General features: G+C 38.3%; 1 protein-coding gene across 1 annotated transcript; it reads left to right on the top strand.

The window, feature by feature from the left end:
- LOC108428268 (HERV-H LTR-associating protein 1) lies at positions 1 to 24,123 on the top strand. Its single transcript, XM_017699140.2, has 13 exons — positions 1 to 158; positions 3,675 to 3,758; positions 3,983 to 4,039; positions 5,134 to 5,214; positions 7,358 to 7,441; positions 7,578 to 7,661; positions 7,753 to 7,836; positions 9,151 to 9,207; positions 13,053 to 13,127; positions 15,165 to 15,713; positions 19,072 to 19,264; positions 19,505 to 19,587; positions 23,628 to 24,123. The coding sequence occupies exons 2-13, from the start codon at positions 3,677 to 3,679 to the stop codon at positions 23,669 to 23,671; spliced, it is 1,473 nt and encodes a 490-aa protein (XP_017554629.1). The 5' UTR covers positions 1 to 158; positions 3,675 to 3,676; the 3' UTR covers positions 23,672 to 24,123.

Here is a 24,123-nt window from a genome sequence, read left to right as displayed (position 1 = left end):
GGACCGTAATGGCCCCTAGTGTGTGTGTGTGTGTGTGTGTGTCTGTGTGTGTGAGTGTGAGAGGGAGAGAAAGAGAGAGAGTGAGAGAGAAAGAGAGAGAGTGGACAGTAAGCAGTGTGCCGTCTGTCTCTCAGATTGTCTGCGCCTTTCTCCTGCAGGTGAGTAATTCTGGTCTTTACTTTTTTACTTACTTTACTTTATAACGCATAACCTTCGCCTTAATGCTTTCAACTGACCCTCGTCCTAATTACAACTTCAAATCTCTTAAGCTTCCTTAGGAAAATCAGTATGTTATAATTAGAAAACTACCAGCAATGAACAACTCCTGTTTAAAAGAAGTAGCTGTACGGGTGTAACAACAGACATTTTATCAATTATTCCATCAATGCAGTTGCACTGTTGAAAGTGTGAACACCAAAACTTGCCAACAACCAACTCTTCATCTGGTACTCCTCATTAGTGACATGTGCAACAACATGATTATTTTTCTTCTTTCGAATTTTTTCTTCTTTCAAATTGTAAACCCAGTGTCATGAATCGAATTGTTGGCTGACTGTATCATTACACACCTTGTTTATATCCGTCTTTCCTTTTCTTTTCTTTTTATTTTACAATTTGTTATTTTGTAAACTATTGTACAGTTTTCACGTATTAGCTCATGAAAGAATACAGCTGTATGAACACATCCAAATATTGAGGTTTTTAACACTTTTCCAGAGCACTTTTTAAAGGCACCACAGTGCTTCGTTGAGCTGTTAAACAGTTTTTAATGCAGTTATCTAATGTGCAAATTTGCTCTGAAATAAGGGAATGGTTTAACTCAACACTCATTAACAATATGTACAACCTGAACATTTGGATTTACAGAAATAGTGCCATACAATGACAGAAAATGGGTCACATCAGTGTGCATAAAATTACAGGAAAGACATTTGGGCCCAAATTAGTGAAGGAACACTACATCTTCTCTATCGATGTTGATGCAACTTAATCCTAATAGAAATATGGAGGTTGTTGGTGTAAAACCTTTAAAATTTGTACAAAAACAAATCTGCCAATCTGCCCTGTTCGTCCCCCACACAGTGTCCTAAAGTGCCCAGAAAATAGGTCCCATCATTGCATGAAAACATGACGGAAAGAAATTTGAGCACAAATGTAAAATTTTTTTTATTAAGTAAGATAAATTCATGCTTATGAAAATGTTTGGGCACCCCTGGCCAAATGACATGTTTTATTGTACTTTTGCACACTTTGATGCACAATCACTGTTACTTTTACAATTACTTTTTTTAATACAGGGGTGGTGAACATAAACATAAACATACCACACTCTAGGGGTCACAATCTCTACAATGCAAATACATTTTATTTACTATCCAATTCCACCAGTGAACCTGTTTGTGTCTTCTGTGTTTTTCTATGTTGTTAATGGTAATTACAAGAGTTAAATAAATGATAAATCAGAAAAAATACATTTTCACTGGGGACCACTAAACCTGCTTGTGGCTGTCCACCCTGAATACTTAAAAATAAGTCTAAATATATTTTTAGCACAAAACAATCATAAAACTATGTCTTTAGCAATGGGAAACCTACTTATAACCATTTAACTGTTCATTTGCTATTCAACAAAGCAGTCCACATCAAACGACTCTGAATGACACTTTTTAACATCTTAACTATTGAATTTTTAGAAATCTGTGTGGTTACTAGAGGGTGTGCAATTATTTTCACTAACTAAACATATGATTTGATCAGAGGCACACAAACTTTTGCAACAACTGTTGGTGTTAAAACATTTTCTAGCATTTTTTCTCAAGAATGGAACATTCTAAGTTGTTGTCATTAGATAATCATAAGCCAGACTGAACCTTTTTGAATATATTCATTAAGTAGTAAATTATAAATAAAGAAATAGAAAATTAGAAATTGCTATGAAGTTCTCTGAAACAGAAGAGTCTTTGTAATGTTTCTAACCAGTAGCATTTCTATGGACTAGTTTATGCCATTCTGATCCTGATAATCAGCTTCAGAAATACTGTAAAGGATCAAATGAAACACAAATACACATGGCACACAAACTCCACTCAATTCATTTATTTATTCATAGCATTCAGTTGGCAAACAATATCTGCTCAAATACAATGAAATGCTTAATGGCTTTTTTGTGATTGCATAACAGCACATTATCAACTACTGTAACATTATCCTTCTCTGTCTCATTCTCTCTGCAAAAGCAGATTAGTTTCAGGCAACATAATTATACATAACTCAGCAGCTGTAGACTCTGTAGAAGCAGGCTATGCAAGATTATCAGCACGGCCTTCTAACTGTATTTTGACTCTTTGTTGTTACTGCACACTATCATCTTCCTGAGAATGAGTAGTGAGGTCACTGATACAGAATGACATCATTATTTGGGTAGATAAGGTAGACATAATTGGTTGGTTTGAGAGATATGCAGGCTGTAATTGTATTACTGTAATTGGTGTGTATTGGAGATAAGCTAGTGGTAATTGGCTTTTAGTGCTAGAAAGACTTTGTGTTCATATTCTGCATACATAATCTGTTTGGTTCACTTTCTGCAGAGCTTAAATTGTTGGAATACTGGAATGAAGTCATGTTAACTCAAATATGTTGCCAGACTCTTGATATTTTTCTTCTGCATTCATGATTAAGCGTTGTGCTTCATATTTCTGTCTTGCTGGTGACTGAACTATGGCAGCTTTGTTTTGTGGTTACATGCCTCACTCTTAAAAGTAAAGATGCCAAAGATGTTTTTTTGGAGTGATGCCTTAAAGCGTTTTTCCACTGCACAATGGACTGGAACCCTTGGCACCAGAAAAAGGAACTGTGCTTTTTCCATTAGCTACAGGTTCTGTACGGACGGGTCAAGTTTCATGGTTTTTGATACCTGCCCCGGATCTTGTTGGTACCAACAAGACCTAATGGCACTCAAGGGTGGGGTGAGCCATTCAGTTCACTGCTGTCTGGTTAAAGGGGAATTTTATTTGTAAAAATGCTTGCATTTCTCAATTGGAGTCAGGAGTCTCAATATCTACAACAAAATATTGCCATTTTATTGATGATCCAAACCAATATGTGAATCTACATGTGTCTTCTGAGTTTTTATATGTAAACTTTAAAAATATAAATAACAAAATATATAACAAATAACAAAATAACAATTATTTAAATTCTATTTTACAATGAACTGTATGGATTTTTTTTAAAAATATGTTTTAACTTCACCTCAACACTCACACAATCACTTCATCTCACACAAAAAAATGTTTTGTCAGGAAACGTATTCACAAGCATTTCACATTCTCCAGGTGTCTGGTTCCTCTCATTACCACTGTGTACAATTCTGACTTGGCAAGCTTCTCTGACCACTTTCTTATGATAAATCACTTTGAGTGACTTTTTTTCCATCTAATGTAATTATGCTGTAATTCCAAAAATTGGTGAAATTCCTCTTAAAGAATACCCCACAGAACATTTTGCTGATTCTTTACTCTTGCAGGTGAAGACTTACCACAAACTATTACATGACCAATAAATCCATCAAAATATAAACTAGAATGCTATATTTATGGTTTTGGTTCTTTTATGGTGTCACACCAAAGAGCCCTTTATTTGGAGTGATTTGCTGATTCTTGTTGGTTTTGCAGTGATGGCCAAGTTCAAACTAAGTCAATGTGTCTGCATACAAGTCAGTGTGGCCATAGTAACTCTGCTGCCCATTTGCATAACAGGTAGGTAACTACAGCATTTATTAGTTTATCGTATCACTATTACATTGTGATTATTACTGTGCACAAACATTATGTAAAACTACTATTATTATTTGGCTTAATTCCACGCATGCACTTTTCATAAGGGCAAATTCTAGCCAAGCACCAGAAAAGATGAGAAGTCACAAGATAGCACTAACAGTCCTAGCAAGTTTAATTCTCTCTCTTTTCTCTCTGTTTTACAGTAGTGAGGTATGGACAACTGGAGCAAAGAGAAAAACGAAGCATTCTAGCATCAACAGGTAACCAATGAACAAGAAGTCACCACAGAAGATCACCAACAACAGTTATGAATAAATCCCTCCACCAGCTTGATAATGGATTATTAGCTTAATAATAATAGTATAATAGTAGCCATGTGACATCATTATTATAAGCAAGTGTAAATTAATCATTTGAATTATTGCCCAAAGCAGGTTTTATGTTGTTATCAGATTATTATGTGCTTAAATTACACTCATTAATGAACATAACTGTATTGTGTGCTGCAGAATTACTTGAACTGATTACTTGATTTACTTGAGGACTGGAAAGGAAATTAATACTGATATTCCATAGAAATATGCCTTTTTTTTACATCATGTTTGGTTTGAATGTGATGCTGTGCCAAACATGAAAAGACAAAAGTGTATTTTAGCATAGTGATATGTATATGATCAGTCAAAAGTTTAGATTGAATCCTGGTTGAATTGTTAAATATAAATAGTCATTAATGTGGTTTCCTGTGAAGAAACTGAGAAGATCTGTGAGTCAGATTTTTTTCACAGCAGTGATGAGAAGAAGTGATTAATGCCTCTAAAAACTACCTAATGCCTGAGACATTATGATAGTTTTGAAGGTTTAGGCTAAAAACAAGCTTTTTGTTAACATTACACAAAAAATGTTGGTTCACTGATCATTTTGGATAGAAAATAAAGTGGCTATATTTGCAGTGTAGACACCATTACCAACTATCACTACCATTGTAAAGAAATTTGAGATGGTAAGTTCATCTGCAAAGAATCATATCACAGCCCACCACTCTGAATGACTTTATTTTCATCTCAACGATTAAATTATGCTGAAATTTAGTTCCCCAATAAATGACTATGCATTAAAGTTTAATGCATGCCTATGCATACGTTTATGTCTGAATTTAAAGCTTGTTGGAAAAGCATTCCAACTGGCTCCTTAACTGAGCATAATTAACTTGAAAACTAAAATAAAAGATAATCTAAACTTTTTTAATAGTTGCCACAGAATTCCATGTGTGTTGTTTTTTTCAGCTAAACAAAATTGGTGCTGTATGTGTGGGAATGACTCTTAGGCATGGTGACATTTGTATTCTGTCTTCCAGAAATTCCGGTAGAACACATTGACCCTGCCTCCATAGACCTTACTCCATTAGTAAACACACTCATCAGTGCTGCACACAAAGGTACACATTTCCATTTACACAATGTCAGAACACAAGGTCATATTCAGACACCATCCTTTCATCTGACTAATTTCCAGTCAAAACAGACATTTTTCAGCATTTTGACAAAATAAAGCAGAAAAAATATATAGCAGAAAATAACACAGTAAGTAAATATACAATGTATTGCATGAGTGCTCAGCCCCGTTAAAAGTCATCAGGTCCATCTGGATTACAAATTTTGTGCTGTTTCGTATTATATTTTGAAAGACTGACCCTTAAAAATTAGTTAATTTAAAGTGATATAGGTTTTATGTTAGAAAATAATGTGTGGAAGCTCCAAGATGACAGATTTTGCCCTAACAAGGATGCACTGGGCTTACAGTTTCTCAATTGTAAGCCAGGAAAAAGTTCACATTTTTTTGATAAAAGACCCCCTCAATTATAACTCAATTGTGAGGAAATGGAAGTGGAGCACCCAAACACTTCCTAGACAAGACTGTCCCTCAAAACGTCGGAGCAAGGAGGGCACTTGTGAGAGAAACCACAATGAGGTCAACAATCACTTTGAAGCAGCTACAGAGTTCAGTGGTTGAAAGTAGAGGGAAGATGCACCAGTCAATGATATCAAGAGCTCTATATGCCATTGGCCTGTATGGGATGGTGGCTAGAAAGAAGCCATTACTGAAGAAAAAACACATCTTGAGTTCACCAGAAAGCATCAGAGTGACCCAGCTAAAATGTGGGCTAAGGTTTTGTGGTCAAAAACTGAGCTTTTTGACTGAAATTCAAACTGCTGTGAGTGTTAACAAGTTGCTCCAACCCCACTGAAGAACACCAACCAACAGTGAAGTATAGAGGTTTATGCAGGTTTTATACAGGATTATGTTGCGCAGATGCTTTTCCTCAGCGGGGTTGGGGCATTTTGTAAACACTTCAGCTTCAGTCTGCTAAAATCCTAAAATATTATGAGAAACTTCACCTTTCAGTAGGACTGTGGTTCCAAACGCAATGCCAAAGTGAAACAGAAGTGGTTGAACAACAAAATTTTGAATGTTGAAGTCCAAATCTGTGAGGAAGACCTGGCAAACACTGCTCAAAACAGTGAGCAAAGCTGGTATTAACTTAAAGCTGTTATTGCAGTCTGATGGGGCTGAATACTTAAGCAAAGAATTATTTTTTTGTTTTTAATTTTTATTTAAAAATCTACTGACAAATAATTTATCTTGTTTTTAAAAAAATTATTTTAAGAGCACATCGGTTTGCAATACAAATACTGTGTAGAAAAATCGGTCATTTGTTTTTCACAATCTGATGACTTTTAAGGGGATTAATAATTTTGCAAGGCACTGTAGTATCATTATATATATATATATATATATATATATATATATATATATATATATATATATATATATATATATATAAAGAATAAAAAATCTGCAGGGACTTTTCTTCCTTTGAGTTCCTTATGCAAGTGGATTATTTCATATCAAATCTCCTCAGATTCAGTATTGAGCCTTGCCTAACAGTGGCAGGTAGAGGCATGTAGGGTTGGAAACAAAAGGTTTCATTTATTTTTATTCTCACCACTTTATATTTGGTGGTTCTAATTTAATCACTTTCATGTTTTATTTTGTTTTCTTTTTTTTTTCAAATAGTAATTTCTGTGTAAGTCTCAAGTCCAAGTCGAGTTGTGAGTCATGTTAGGGCAGGTCCAAGTAGTTGGCTCAACTCAATCTCTGGGAGAGCACAGATATAAATCAGTGATTTTAAGATTGGAAGGATGGAAGATTTAAAGTGGCAGTAGGGACACAAAAGTAAAGAGTGGACAAATTACTGACAGATTTGAAATTTTACTTAGTGTTGGAGGCTTTTGTGTAATTTTATTTTAATTATATTTCTTTTTTTTATGCTGAAAAATGAATAACTTGTACTTAATGGCCTTTTGGCTGGAAATAAAATAAATGAAGGGTGATCTCTGACTTTGCATAGCACACACACACACACACATACACACACACACACACACACACACACACACACACACACACACACACACACAGTGCATCATCAATATTAAGCAATATTAAAATCCACAGGAAACTAAAACATTCTCAAGCAGGTTGAAGATATAGTAATGTTTTCTGTGTGTTTCCGTCAGGTTCCCAGCATCTGTTCTCTGTTCTGAGTGTCACGTCACACAGCTCTCTTGCGCTGCACAAACTCACCCTGCTGGTCTATAACAGTAACTACAAACACATCTCTCTCCATCAAGAGGTGGAATATCAACAGTCCTTTGTGTTGTTTTTGTTGTCTGTGATGTTTAACTGTGTATGTGTGTGTGTGTGTGTGTGTGTGTGTGTGTGTGTGTGTGTGTGTAGTTTCTGATTTTCAGGACATTGAGAGCAGTTTGTTTCCCATGAGATACTGCTACTGTGTGACAAACAAAACCAATGACCTCACAGGTCAAAAACATTATTAAATACAGCACATTAAGATCCATTTATTTGTTTGCCTGATACAATGGATTGCTTATAGCTGAGTATGTGTGATCAGATTTTACAGCTATCCTGTTGGATGTGATGGGAAACTCGAGTAGTTACTTACAGGAGCTGTTCAAATCCAGCTCTATCCTCTCAGGTATTGGCAAACACGCACACACACACACACACACACACACACACACACACACACACACACACACACACACACACACACATACACACACACACACACACACACACACATTTTTAACACACATAATTTCTAGTCAAAACAACCATTAAGCACAAGTTATTAATCTTTCAGGAGAGATGAGATATAAGATAATCCACACATTTAAGAAAAGGAAAACAACCATTAAAAAAATCATTAAATTACACTGAGGATGTGGGACCTGGTGGGCCACCAAACCTGTCACCATCATATAAACAGTATAAACCTGTCCATTCTTCCACTGTGAGAACACAACTCAACATTGTGAGTCTGAAAGGATGTGGTCAGGCCCAGTCAGCCACATATCTGTGAAGCATTGTTGCTTAGTAAGCCAGCCTAAGAAGCCTCACAAAAGCGTCATAATGCTGCTCATGCAGCCAAAAACCACCGGTCCAGGCAGCCCCACAACCAAGCAGCCAGCCCAGACTGTGAGGTCTTGACTATCAGGTCCCCAGCCTGGAAAGCCTCAAATCCGTGATACAGCATCTTTCAAGTGGCTGGTCCAGGCTGCACCATAGTTGTGATGTATCCACACTCAGCTTCTGAGCCACAGGTGGAAAATCACTCTCAGTGGATATGATGGCAAACTCCTCAGTCAGGAGGGAAACATCAAAACATCACACACACACAAGCAATACAAAACAAATGAAAAAAGATATAAAATGGCAGCCATATTGCACCAGTGTACTTACAGCAGAGCGCGCACACACTTGTCAGTCAAGTAGCTCTTACTGAGAAAAGTGCACACAAAAATAAGAAAAAAATCAACCTGCAAGCAAAGCAAACTTGCTGCTGGTGTTCTCAGAACAATGTACTGACCAATCTAGAGTCCAGACCTCAGCGTCACAGAATGTCTTTGGAATTACTTGGATCATGAGAAGTGGAAAATGCAACCAACTTCTAAGACTGAACTTTGAAGGTTTGGGACAATGTCCAGCAGATTTCTTTGAAAAATAAGTCTCACTAAATGGTCCCTGGTCAGAATAAACAGGATTCACCATATCATAGCATTTAAAAGATATTTAATTACAACATTAAACATTTAATTACAGTTGAAATACTTTTACTACTAATAATATAATATTAGTATATTATAATATAAGTTAACTTTCTTCTACCCCACGAATTCAGACAGTCTAATGCCTTACTGAGTTAATGTGTGTGTGTGTGTGTGTGTGTGTGTGTGTGTGTGTGTGTGTGTGTGTGTGCTGCTAATGACTGTTTGTCTTGTTACTGCAGTTAGCCAAAGGAACAGCTCAGACTGCATCTACATCTGTGTAATGGCTGGAAAAACAGGTCAACTATAACTCACACAAACATCTACACACACACAGTACTGCTCCTCTGAATTTACGGTAGCACTTTTAAAATTTAAATTCAATGCATATACATATATATCTTTTCATGGAACAACATTACAACACAACTTAGTCAGTGTACAGCTTGTATAGCAGTATAGATTTACTATCCTCTGAAAATAACACAACGCACAGCCATTAATGTCAAAATAGCCTACAACACAATTGAGTACACCTCACAGTGTCCAAATTGTGCTCAAAGCGTCAATATTTTGTGTGACCACCATTATTATCTAGCACTGCCTTAATCCTCTTGGGCATGAAATTCACCAGAGCTGCACAGGTTGCTACCGGAATTCTCTTTCACTCCTCCATGATGACATCACGGAGCTGGTGGATGTTAGACACCTTGCGCTCCTCCTCCTTCCATTTGAGGATGCTGCACAGGTGCTCAATTGGGTTTAGGTGTGGTGACATAGTTGGCCAGTCCATCACTTTTACCTTCAGCAAGGCAGTTGTCATCTTGGAGGTGTGTTTGGGGTCATTATCGTGTTGGACAACTGCCATGCGGCGCAGTTTCCGAAGGGAGGGGATCATGATCTGCTTCAGAATGTCAGAGTACATGTTGAAATTCATGTTTACCTCAATGAACCGCAGCCCCAGAACATGATGCTGAAACCACAATGCTTGACTGTAGGCCAGGTACAGTTGTCTTGGTACTCCGCACCAGAGTGCCACCACACATGCTGGACACCATCTGAGCCAAATAGTTCATCTTGGTCTCGTCAGACCACAGGACATAATTCCAATAATCCATGTTCTTGGACTGCTTGTCTTCAGCAAATTGTTTGCAGGTTTTCTTGTGCAGCGGCTTCAGAAGAGGCTTCCTTCTGGGATGACGGCCATGCAGATGAGTTGAAGCATTTAGCAGCATATGGTCTGAGCACTGACAGGCTGACCTCCCTCTTCTTCAAACTCTGCAGCAATGCTTCTTCTTTGGTCATCCCTGGCGAGGGCTGTTCCAAGTGGAAAACGGCTGCATGACCTTGGCCACCATCCTATAGCTCAGATTCAGTGTTTAAGCAATCTTCTTATAGCCTAGGCCATCTTTGTGGAGAACAACAATTCTATTTCTCACATGTGATGTTGTGATGAAATGTGAGAAATGGTGTGATGTTGAATATCCAGTGGCCACTATGAGAGAATTGTATCCAAAACTCCAAATTTAACAGCCCTGCTCCCCATTCACACCTGGAACCTTGTAACTCTAACAAGTCACATGACACCAGAGAGGGACAACGACACGATTGGGCACAATTTGGATATGTTCACTGTGAGGTGTACTTACTTGTGTTGCCAGCTATTTAGACATTAATGGCTATGTGTGTGAGGACAGCAAATATATACTGCTATACAAGCTGTACACTGACTACTTTGTTACATACAAGTTTCATTTCTATAGTGTTGTCCCATGAACAGATATAATAAAATATTTGCAGAAATGTGAGGGGTGTACTCACTTTTGTGAGATACTGTATATGTATATAGGCATGCCAAAAGTCATGATACAGGTACTAGTACCCCTCTAGCCTGGCGAAGTGCAGCAACTCCATAGCTCCATGGTATTTCTAGGTGCAGGATCTCAGGCATGAATGGACCTCTCCACCACATCCCATAAATATTTGAGGCACATGTCAGGCGAATGTGCAGGCCACACCATTCATTGGAACTCTCCAGAATGCTCCTCACAGTGCATTATCCTGCTGGAAAATCTAATCATTGTGGGGGTACATAAAGTCCATGAAGGACTTTGCAAGTAGTCACTAAGCATTGAAATGTAGCAGTCACTGGTTTTTAGGCAGACCAGTGATCCCAACCTATAGTACGAGAACATACCACACACCAGTATGGAACCACCACCAGCTTGCACAGTACCTTGTTGACAACTGGGGTCCATGGCTTCATGGAGCCTGCGCCACACACAAATCCTTGTCATCAGCTCAAAACAATTGGTACCATGACTTGTCATACCATGCTATGTTGTTCTAGGATCTTCTACATTCCAGTGAGTGATCTCATGAGCCCAGGTTAGGCACTGAGCTCAGTGTCAGGGTGCTAACAGAGGCCCTCTGGTTGGTCTTCTGCTCCCATATCTCATGGAATCTAAAGAATGCTGCACTGACCTATGGGATACACATGTGGTGCCTCCTGCATTGAATGTGGATGTGATTTCTGCACAGACAATTCTAGCTAGACGGTTAGATCATTCAGCACCATTGAGTGGCCACTGCGCCATCCACTGTGGGTCATAATGCCCTCTGTGATGTATTCCCGGTACACATGTGACACTGTGGATTGAGGATTGTTAATTCCTGCACAACTTCAGAAATGGAATGTCCCATCTGTTTGGCACCCATTATCATGCCTCATTTGAACTGTGATAATTCACATGGAATTGCCATGAGCACACTGGCCAGTGTTTAACCTCACCCACAAGATAACACCTCACAACTTATACAGGTGTGGGCGTTTCTAAGCCATCCCCTGAGGTAATGGCACTTCATAATCACTTCATAATCAATTCACACACTGCTATCTCATGACTTTTGGCACGTCAGTGTATATATACACACACAAAAGCCTAGGCTACAGGGCCATAAGGTCCACTAAACCTTAATATACTATATAGTCAGAAGTACAGGGCTGATACTGGGAAAAATTCCTGAGCCTGAACTTTTTTTCTCTGCTCGGGAGGTGAGCAGGGTGGGGGTGCTATGTATGCAACACACTTAACACATAACTTGTTGGCCCCTGGGCGCAGATATACGTCTATGTATAACCCTGATCTTCATTACTGTCAAAGAATTTTTGCTTTTGAATTAGTCCCTTCAATGATAGATTGTGTTGAATTTTGTTGAAATACATGAACAACATTCAGACATGAGATAAACAAACCCAATATAAGCCTATATTTCAGAAGCTTGTGCGGATTACTAGAACTCCTGGGACTAGCAGGCCTGTTCGGGAATCCATACCTGTTTTTAACTAGTCACATACCTTATTGCTTCTATAGCATAGGAGACTACAGATACTACAGCCATACCAAGAACGGTCAGCAGGTGGCAATAACAATACTCCAAAGTAAACTAGGAATTGATTAGTAGCCTAACCATTGACTAAATGACATGAACAAGGACACATTAATTTCTTTTAAAAATATAATAGCAAACTATGCACCATTTATTTTAAATATTTTGAAACAGTTACAGTGCAACAAACTCATAAATAATACTACAGCCCTAAAATTACTATTCAGTTCCATCTTAATATAGGCTTAATATAGTTGTGTTCCATGGCTGAGTTTATACGTTTTGCGTTGACAGTGGAAAAAAATTCGCACGTGTATTTCCCGGGATTTCCTACTGAATCTATCAATTTGTTTGGTCAAAGCAAGTCCCGCCCCCCCTGTTTCTGACTGGCTTAATGGCTAGTAGGCGAGGCCTTGGTGTTGGTTACAGTGAAACCTGCGCATGTCAGATCAAGAGAAGCGTCAGATCCTATGGTCAGATCACGAGGCCAGGGGTCGGCAACCCGCGGCTCCGGAGCCGTATGCGGCTCTTTGATCCCTCTGATGCGGCTCAGCTTTTGATAATAATTAATTTAATTAACGTATATTATTTTTGAGACTTAAAAAAATGTTCGTGCGGAATATCACAAACGGACGGTATTTAGTTTCGGTTCGCTTGACTGACATGTCGGCGTTTAGAGACTTCATAAAAGACTTTAAGGATCCACAGGTTACACATGTTTTGTGTTCTCAATGCCTTTTGTTTGTGTGTTTAGACAGAGATCTGTCGCAGCTGTGGGATTCTGTTCCTCCACTCTTCAACCACACCATTATAGAGGACACACACATAGGTACACACACACACACACACACACACACACACACACACACACACACATACACACGCACATTTGTTTCTGTAAATTGTGGAAACATTGCATAGACTTACATTCATTTCTTGGAGAATTATCTAAACCTTAACCATAACTACTACTATGCTAACCCTATCCCTAAAACATGTTTTCAACTTATAATTTAATTTACATCACTAATTTAAAGGTTTATGCCACACTGTAGGAACCTTTCGGTAGGGATCTACATACTGTGCAACCTTGCACATTTTTTTTCTTTCTGTTTGGGTCGTATCATATTTATAGAGGAGGAGTGATGCAATTTTGCTCAGGAGCAGCTATAGAAATCCAGATCTCTCCGATACCACTCCATCCTACAAGGATAACACATGATACATTTCTCAGCTCCACTACTGACACTATATGTCTCCTTATATCAATAGCTTTATTTGATCATTTATATACTTATATTGCTTATAATGCATGTTTATGGTGACCTGAAACACAAAAAATACATTTGCACTTTATCCACTGCGAGAAAACACATGTGGACTGACTAAACTCACTTAGTGAATTTTCTCTCATCTGAGCCATAGACCACCTGGTTTAAGAAACAGGTCTACACACTAATGAACATGAGTTAGCCAATCAGTGTTTTTCAGTGTGACAGCACTTGTGAATGCAAAATTGATAATCTCACTCCTCACCCAAGTGAGTGACCCTGTTAAGCTGAGGCCATTAAATGACTTAATGTGGCCTTAGTCAATAAACACTTATCATTACCATCATTAAAACCTTATAACATTTTCTTCCTTATTATTCCATTTGAAAATGCCAACTGGCGTACATGAACATTTCATGATGAATGGACCAATAGAAATAGTCCAAAATGAGAATCTCGTTGGTTAATGTACAGTCAGGACCATCGATATTTGGATGTAAGCAAAGTTACTGTTATTTTAGCAACGACAGGATTACGACTTGGGAATTCAGACAGTTGAAATAAATAATGAATGAGTATTTACATCCAAATTATTCTCTCTCTCTCTCTCTCTCTCTCACCCTCTCTCCCTCTCTCTCTCTCTCTCTCTCTCTCTCTCACACCCTCTCTCTCTCACCCTCTCTCTCTCTCACCCTCTCTCTCTCGCTCACCCTCTCTCTCTCTCTCTCTCTCTCACAACCTCTCTCTCTCACCCTCTCTCTCTCTCTCACCCTCTCTCTCTCTCTCTCTCTCTCTCTCTCTCACAACTTCTCTCTCTCTCTCACCCTCTCTCTCTTTCTTTCTCTCTCTCTCTCTCTCTCTCTCTCTCTCTCTCTCTCTCTCTCTCTCTCTCTCTCAGAATGCCTTCAGGTTTACCTGTCATGTTATTTCCTGGTCTCAGTACAACTCTACACAAGCCAACAATACAGCAGCCACAAACTTAATTTAACCACAAAGTTAAAGCAGAATTCCACTTTAATTTGTTTAATGTTTTTTTAATAATATTTTTTATATAATAAGACATTTTGTATCTTTACAATAGTGAAGAAATAAGGTTTATTTTAGGTACTTTTCCTTACAAGGCTCTGCATGTACCTCTCTGCTATGCATACTTTAAAAATGCATTATATGCCAAAAACCTATAGTAAAACTATCATAATGTTTTAGACTATTTAGTGTAATACCTTTCTGTGAGGTAGCCATTAGAAGCATGAAACACTTCAGATTCATGCAGACTCAGAGTTTAACATTATCTGATTACCCAAGTGAATATAAATGCGTTGAACAAATGACTGAAAAATCTGAATTTTTGTACTTAATATTCAAATAAGTGCATCTAAACACAGTCAACACAAAACGCAAACAAAAAATATGACAGGCTAAGATTTTGAAAATATACACTCACTGAATTTTAAATAGTTACACAATTCTTACAGTACAGGGTACCAGAGCGTCCTCAGCACCTTCAATTTAAATATAAATTAAAATAAAATTACTTTTAATGTTTTTATTTATTTTTTAAGAGTCAATTCTAACTGCTGCTATTTTACCCACAGGTTCCCCCAACTCTTCTACCCTATCCCCTGTTGTTTCTATAGCAACACAACCCTCAGTTGTCACCATGACAACTACACCCATTTTTGTTTCCACTGAAACTGAACATTCTGATGTTGCTTTGAGAACTGTGGATACCAGCGGCCCCGTGTCAACTGTGCAAAGTACCTCCGAAACCATACCAAGCACTGTTCCCAGAACACCTGTGCCTTCTAGTGTTAGCATGGGTACATCAGATTCTGTTCCCATGACAACTGATCTAACGCCTGCTTTGATAACAGCCAGACTCAATGAAGTACCCACAGTAACTACAGCTGTTTCCAAGACAACCACTGAAACTAGCGTGGCCATATCGACTGAACCACCAACCACACCACTGTTCAGTACTGTTACTGGACGACCTACGCAGGCTTTTGTTTCTAGGACAACAATATCCTCTGCTATTTTAGCAATAAAACCAGCCATTACTGTACCGATGACAACTCGGCCTACTACTGATACCACGACAACCAGTCCAGCTGCCACCAAAGGTCTGCTAACAGACAAACCAGGTACTCAAGTGCAGTCCTCACACATACTATATTTTACATACTATATCTATCTTTATATGAAAAGTTGTTTTCATACAGCTCTATTGCACATCTACTAAAGTACTTGGTTAACCATACCTGATGCATCTGTTAGTTACATTCTATTATGGAAAGTCAGGGACAAAATACACAAGCCAACAATTCAGCGAAAGGGCTCTACAGTGGGACAGTTACTCGTATTTTAGAATAAGTAAGTGTATTATATTATACTTTGCTGCAACAAGACATAAGTGCCTTAATGTGAACATGTTACTAAGGATGCATTATTAAGGATGTGACTGAGAAGGCAGAGTTAGTGGAGGAGTCTACCTATGTTGAGGGCAAATTGTTCAGGGTCCTATGTTCAGTTATTTATATGATACATCATACCTTGATATGATACATTGAGAGAACCTATGAAAGAGTTCCCAAGGTCCTAGTTAATATCATGGAGTCAAAAAAGGAGTCAAAAGTCAAAAAAGGAACAACACAGCAGATTTTTCAATAAGAGGGCACTTTGCTTCAGCTAGGCTAGCTTCAGTGAGGTAATTAGCTAGCTAAGCAGACTTCGTAACCCAAACCTTTTTTGAGAAGTTGGACTGTAGAATTTACTTTTTTTGAGATGGTATAATGGGAAATAGTGAGGGCAAGTGGAAATGGTGAAGGACATGAAGGGCATGTAAAAAAGAATATTGAAATGTAGATGTTGTTATTAGAATAGAATAGAACCCTGGGAACACAGCAATGACCCTGTAACCAGTCTAGCTGGCGTTAGCTAGAAGCAAAACAACGTTCTCTGTGTCTAATCACATTGTTATCTCAACAAACTAGCATCTTGGTTCATTATAACTTAACCAAATATCTACTAAATCCCAATATATTAAGCATCCCCAAGCAAATGCAACATAATCAAACTGTTATTTAAAACTTTAGGCAATATTGATCTTAAGCCTAACCCCTGCCATCATTCCTCACATTCACAAAGATTATTTGAGCTATTACATTTATGAGAACTAACTACTGACCTTTTATTGTAACCAAATATGTTAGCCTGTTATCCTTGACTAATAATAATCATTGCTATAACCTAACTCTAATCTGTAATCATCAAACAAATCCTAAATGAACCATAACTAAAGACCAAAAACAAGCTAAATAACTCAAAGTAAATGTGAAAGGGACGTGAAAAATATTGTGAAAAATCCTAATTTTTCTCCCTTTTAAAAAAAATAATAAAACAGCTTAATGTAGTATGTAAACACTGTTTCAGGCCATATAGAAAGACAGCCTGCTTTGAATTAATCGTTTTTGTGATGTCACAAAAAACAACTCAATTACGTTACAAGATGTGTAAGAAGGAAAGGAGCATAAAATGCAAGAAAAATGTAGAATATGGGCCTTGTAAAAGCTGAACTAAAAAAAAAAACAACTACAAAGAGCAGATTTTTTCCTAAGACAGAATCAGGATAAATATCATTTTCAGAGATTTTGACATTTTCAAATTTTACATTTAGAGAGCAAACACACACACACACACACACACACATACATGCGCATGTGCACATGCAACAGCTTGGTCGAATAGAGGATATAGAGCTATCAGAGACTGACCTCTGACCCCTAATTCAGATAAAGAGCCAGTGGTGGTTCAGTGGTGCCAAGGCGGGGTTAATGTTATTGTTGCCACAGCGATGATTTGATTTGAGTGGAGGCTGGACGGTGCTAGTGATAGTGTCCATGGCAACGCTGCCGAATTCCCCTGGAGAGTGGTTTGACTGGCAGGGTCAGAGAAGGTTAAAAGCACATTAAAAATCTCCACACACATACACACAACTCCATTCCATCTCTCTCTTACACACACACACTCAGAGCACAGCTGCTTGTATTGGGTTGTTTGTATTTTGGGGTTGTTGCAGTGCACATTAAAAGCTCTTACTGGTTCAGGGGTCTTCGCTGAGTGGTCTGTGTGTGAGGAGAGACAGACCTCTGCTGGGCTTTATATGTAAATGCATGTGAGAACAACATTGACCACAAGAGGGCACAATGACCTCATGTTAAAGCCTGGTCTCACTGAAATGTCTTCTGCTATTCATTTCTGTGTGCTTAAAGTCAGTGAGTCATACTGTATTACTTTGCTCCTGCACTGAGTTGAATTACAATCACAGTGAGTAGACTTTGATTAACTTGCTGTATTAACTAGGTGTGTTAGATTTGGGTTGGAACTAAAATGTGTTTATGGCACAGACATTTGTGGATAGATGAAAGGAAAGACATTCTTCCAGCAAGTGTTCCAAATAATTTGTTGGCACATAGTTGGCGTCTAATTGCAGTTTTGGAGACTTACTGTGCGTAGAGGCAAAATAAATGTCCTCAGCCAGGCAGGTTCACTACAGCTCCAGTTGTTTTAAACTCTGGGTAAAGTAGTTACGTGTTCTGAGTTAGTCATACCACAGAAAAATGTGATAATGAAAAATCGGCAAATAAAATTAGGTTTAAAAATTGTAAAAATAATAACAATAATGATAAAAAAAACCCACATTATTTACTACTCTGATATGCAGGGGCATGTCCGCTGAAGTCGCTGAAACCCGCCCAGTCGTGGTAAAGGTGCAGCCTCTCTCAAGGCTTTAGCTTGTAACCGCTGCACCATTTAAAGCGGAATGAGAAAATTTGAACAAGAAGCTGGCAAATAAGAAGCGTCATACTAACGTTAGCATATCCAGTAGCTCTCTAGGTCGGGCATCTAAGCCACTCGGATTAAAATGAAGCGGCCATTAGCGCGTCAGTGGACACAAACACAAGAATGTGCTTTCATTTAACAGTTCGGACCAGAGAACACTGACCACCCCGAGAATCAACCTCGTTCCTCTCAGTCTGCGACGGAATGGTATTTTTCTCAGTTTACGCAAGACATTACTGACTAGCATAAGCTGATAAACATTTTTTCCATGACCTTTACACCTATCTTTATCAAGGATGCCAATAATTATGGAGCTGACTGTATTTATGTAAAGTAATAAAATGATTAACAGTAAAAATGGTACAAAAATCTGAACATTCAAATGATTCATCAAGATGTCATTATTCTATATATAACCATTGCTTTTTTCTTGAAGAACCCCTGAAGAAGCCCGTTTTCAAGGTGTACTCTAGAGAGATGTGATGTGCTGGATCAGATAAGATCCCTCACTATCTGCTTTGATTTAAAGATAACCTGTCTTCAGTCTTACTTCCCAGCAAGGCACAAATGCCAAGACTAAATGGTTAAACAAGACTGAGATGAATGTAACAGCAGGGTGACATTTCTGTTGCTATGGGAGATTCTGTGCTGTCCTGGCAGGTTGCCCATGGAGATCAGAGCTTTTCTATAGAGGAAGTCAGAGAGAGGACCTTAAGGAAACTCTGAATGAGGACCTGAGTGGAGACAGTCCAACGGTCAGCGCGATAAAGCTGCAGCCATGTGTGTTCGAGCTGTGCAAGTTTTTCTCCCAGTGCCTCTGCAGAGGGTACAGCCACAAAACCTCTCTGCAGAGGTAAAGACACATACATGCTACAGAGCATATGGCCACATAAGCACTCCACAGAAGTGAAATACCCATAGATAGAAAATGTAGAAAGTACATCCAGATAATTGCTCCACAGAAGTAACATATAACCTCTGCAGAAGATTATATTTTACAAAACATGTTCACACAAGCTCTTAATTCAGTCAGTTGTACACTTGTGAGTATTCCAGTTGCATTGTTCTCACTAATGTCTCTCTCCCTCTTTAGCTATTGTATAGACAGCCACTTCTGGTATGAAAAGCACACAGTAGAGGTCTGCAGTCGCATGAGAAGAGTCGCCTTCTCCAGGAGTAAGTAGTAGCAAACCAAAGATATCAACTGCACAAAAAAACAAAAACAGTTTTAAAACTCCAGTTAAAAATCGTACTTCATATACAGTGTATCACAAAAGTGAGTACACCCCTCACATTTCTGCAGATATTTAAGTATATCTTTTCATGGGACAACACTGACAAAATGACACTTTGACACAATGAAAAGTAGTCTGTGTGCAGCTTATATAACAGTGTAAATTTATTCTTCGCTCAACTAGGTCTCAGGTGTGCATAGGGAGCAGGTGTGTTCAAATTTGTAGTACAGCTCTCACACTCTCTTATACTGGTCACTGAAAGTTCCAACATGGCACCTCGTGGCAAAGAACTTGGAGCATTTGGACATTTGTGCAATACTTGTAAATGTATTACATTCATTGTGTTAGAAAACAAAATGGCACAACAAGTGGCATTTATTTTAAACAGATGATTCCAAAGCACGTGATGTGCTTCAGGTCATTACACTGCTGATGCTGCATCCAGTTATTTTTCCTATCAATGAATAAAAGCTCACTGACACAATTGTAAGAAAAACAGCCCTAGACATTTCCACCTCTGCGCTTTACAGTGATCTTAGTGCAGTCTGGTTGGAATTCTTTTTTGGGCTTTCTCCACAAAGTCTACCATCAGCATTAAAACTACTTTTCCCTGAAACAGATTTCTTGAACATTTTCTTGAACATTTTATGAAATAAAACATCATTCAAGTTTACTAGTGGTTAAGATGTCAAAACACAGTTTGTAACTACTGTACTTTTCACAATTGCACTTCAAAAAATGCATGTCTACCTTTAACAATGTTATAGTGTTTTAGTTTAGAAAATTACACACATGGACACTCTGTTGCACACTCACCTTCATACATCTTGTCTTTCATCATATCACACACACAGTGTCGCTAAAAGGTTAGCAAGGAAAATGATATCCTGCCCTTAAATGTAAAACAAGATTCTCGGTTCCTTAGAAACTGCTTTCATTAACAGATAACTGGTCAGTGTAGATGCTCAGTGGGTCACCAATGTCAAGAACAAATGACAAACGATCGTGACCAGCAGTTTAGAAGAGAGCATTATAGTTTAAGAAGCATAGAACAGCTGCAGTTTGAGGCTGTAGAGTGAGACAGGTAGTGTGACAATGGTAATGATGCTCTCTCTCCTCCCTCTTTCCTTCTCTCTCTCATTTAATCAGTCTCTCTAAAGTGTGCGATTAAGAACACAACTCAAAGCTCCCTTCATCTCTCTAACACACATGCACAAAGGTCAGAGGCGTCCTCGTTAAAGAAAATTAGGTATATGTGTGCACTTGTTTCATAAGAAGCGCTGGAATCTGAACTCATTAAAGTGTGTGTGTGTGTGAGGAGACCGGGGAGATAGAAATAGATCTCTCATTAACGAACACCAGACATGACTAATGGTGTCTAAGGTCAGCTAAGATGGTGTGTGTCTGTGTGTGTGCGCGACAGCCATGAATCAATAAGTTAGTCAGAAGAGAATAAATAGTTTTTTTTGTGTTTCGGCCTCCCAGTATTATTATGTATGTTGAAATACCTGTGGCCGCTGAGTTGTTTCGGTGCACTTGGCCATTTAGGAACGTTTTGAGAGTGGTATTTTTACAACTGAATTCACCTTTACTTTTTCATTAAACTAGTGCAGAGGCATCAGAATGTACTGTGTTCAGTTCTTTTACATTAGGACATCACCTTAAATGCAAAAAGGCTTAAAATATATGTGATCATTAATTAAAGTCAGGTTTGGAAAAAAGCAAAATAAAACTATAATGACAATAATTCAAATGAATTGAAAGGATGCTGTGCTTGATCAGGACTATGTCAATGTTTCAGAGACAGTGGAATAGCCATGCTAACATGGGCAACTCTATGGCAGCAAGTTTTACTTTCCTTTTATTTTTTGGCAGCATTTGTATTTTTGAATTTACATGCAGTGCAAATCAAAGCCTACTGAACACCAAGATATATGAAATGTGACATTTTCTGAATTCTTGTCGCCCTCTGCTGTGCTGCCATTCTCATGAGAGCATTTTTGAGTAATTTGGCATTCTAGTGTGAACAAAAAGATTTGTTGATGTGGACAAAGATCTTATCCTAAATCTAGGTAATAGTAAAATGGTATATAGAAGCATCATAACAAGACTAATTTTCCTAAATACTATCCTTACTTAGGTGTTACTGTCCTTAGGTGTCCTATATTCATATTCCACTACTAGCATAATGACATTACATTATCAGTACTGCAAAACAATGGTTTAAATTGTAAGATTTTTTTCCTTACTAACTCTGCCTATTAAAAGTCCCAGACACTGCAGACAAGATCTCAAACTTTCCCTCTTATTACCTTTGAGTGTTAATGTTGAACGTGTAGCTGATTATTAGAAAGAATGATGTAGTGCAGCTTGCACGCCAGATAAGACAGTTAGGAAACAGAAATTGAAACTGAGGATCACCAGTGCTCTGATTAACAGCATCAGGTGCTGTCACAGTATTCTTAACTTCCAGTTTATTGGACTTCAGTTTTAACTTTTTTTTTTACTTCAGTAACAGTAGCTTTAACTTACATTTTTGGCATTATTTTGATGTGTTCACATTTCAGCTCTATATGTATCATCAGTTGCAAACAAAACATTGTTTTAGTCATTTTAATAATTTCAAGTTGTGTTCTCAGTATTTGTCATGCTGGTGAAAATCACCTGGGTGAACATGTCCCTTACCAAGGAAGAAGTCTTCTCCCCAAAACTGCATTCAGCTGTCCAATGAAATTGCATTAGCAGCAGTTCTAAGAGATGCAGTGGCTGGGTTCATGTGACTGGGAGGAAGCTTGTGTATGCCTTTGTCCTCCTAGCGCTGATGGTAGTGTCTGACTGGGTCCTAACTAGTGGATGGAATTGGATAATTGAGAAGGAAATTATAGAAAAGTAAAAATAAGTTCTTCAGTCACAATCACACAATGGTTGATGAGAGAGTTGGGTTGATGGAAAGGTCATAGTGGAACATTAATTACCATTGCTATGTGTCACGATTGGCTCCTCCCACTCCATGTGCGTTTGTTTTGGTTTTGTTACTCCGCCCTTGATTGTGTTCACCTGTCCCTCATTGTCCCGTGTATTTAAGTCCTGTGTTTGCCCCTTGTGTTTGTCAGTCTTTGTATGAATGTATTGGTCTCTGTTTCATGTCCTTGCTCTGTTTTTATGTTTGCTTCGTTGGACTCTGTTTGCTGTTAGTTCTGTTCTGGTTTGTGTCATGTCTGAACCCCATTCTATCCGTGTCAGCTATATGACCTTGGACCATTATGACCCTGATTCTGGATTTGCACTTAATAAATCTCGCTTATCTCAGCGTATGCGTCCGCCTCCTCGCTCCCCATTACACTATGCTATTAAGAACCAACTTTCGACAATTTGATCCCCTATGCAACAGCACCACCCTGATGTAGACCAGTGCTCTATAACTAGTTAGTTAAAAATATCAAAGGCAGAACCTCACCCTTTTTTTGGGTGAAGCAGGCTAAACAATGACCATAATCACATAACATCAATGTTCCCTAACTGACAGCATTACATCCCCAGCCCCAGAGTTTTGATTCTGAGACATTCAGGGGATCCAAGAGGTTAATTAGAGGGGGCTATACCTCCTAGAATTCTATGTATTTCACCCCTTGCTGAAACAGTGCATTACAGATGTGTGAAATATCAGTTTATGCTCGTATGGCATTTTCTGTCAATCACTGTGCTCATAGTAACAAAGGACAGCATTGTGAAACCATATCTACGGAAATTCATCTCTGTTAGCATGTGCAAGCAGGTTCAGGTTAGATTCAAGGTTCAAATTTAGCAGTGCCTGTTGAGGCTGTTCAGACTGGGTCAAATCTCAAAGTTGAGGATCAGGGAAACAGCAACACTGTCAACTTACAGAAGCTACATTGGATAACAAACAGAATAAAGGATTCATAGTGTGTATTTTATTTCACCTAATATCTCTATCTCTTTTTCTCTCCCTCACACACACAGATCTGAAGCAGAAGTGCCTGGCAAGGATGTGTGTGAAGATGTGAGAAGAGTGTGATCCTGCCAGACTGTTACTGAGCAGCACACCAAAATCCTGAACTTCCTCAGCTTTGCAAGAGAGCGAAAGACATAAGAGAGAAAGAGAGTGAGAGAAAAATGTCTTTTTCTCTTTTCTGTATGTTTGTTGAGACCATTTTACTGACCTTTTTCTTTCTCTTGATTATGAATAAAAGTTCACAGTGAAATGTATTCAGCAAAAACTATATAGCTTCAGCTATACATCGCAGTACACTCACCTTTCATAGATAACATAGTCCTTTATTTTACCCACACCGGGGAAATTCACAGTTCTACAGCAGCAAAGGTATCCCTTGCAAAGCACACAAGAAAGGGAGTAACAAGAAGAGAATTAACAAACAAGTAATTAACCTTAAAACGTTTACAGTCTGTTACTTGTTATTAATATTATAGACATATATAATATAATAATAAAGGTAAA

Source organism: Pygocentrus nattereri, chromosome 19, assembly GCF_015220715.1.
Source record: "Pygocentrus nattereri isolate fPygNat1 chromosome 19, fPygNat1.pri, whole genome shotgun sequence".
Taxonomy (NCBI): Eukaryota; Metazoa; Chordata; class Actinopteri; order Characiformes; family Serrasalmidae; genus Pygocentrus; species Pygocentrus nattereri.
Note: the sequence above shows the minus strand (reverse complement) of the source record. Positions and strands in the feature narration are given on the sequence as shown.

Bases quoted from the DNA above. Each gene is read 5' to 3' on its own strand.
- LOC108428268 (XM_017699140.2), top strand. From the start codon at position 3,677: ATGGCCAAGTTCAAACTAAGTCAATGTGTCTGCATACAAGTCAGTGTG. The intron at 3,759-3,982 runs GTAGGTAACTAC...TCTGTTTTACAG, and splicing joins GCTGCCCATTTGCATAACAG to TAGTGAGGTATGGACAACTG. The intron at 19,588-23,627 runs GTAAGTAGTAGC...TCACACACACAG, and splicing joins AAGAGTCGCCTTCTCCAGGA to ATCTGAAGCAGAAGTGCCTG.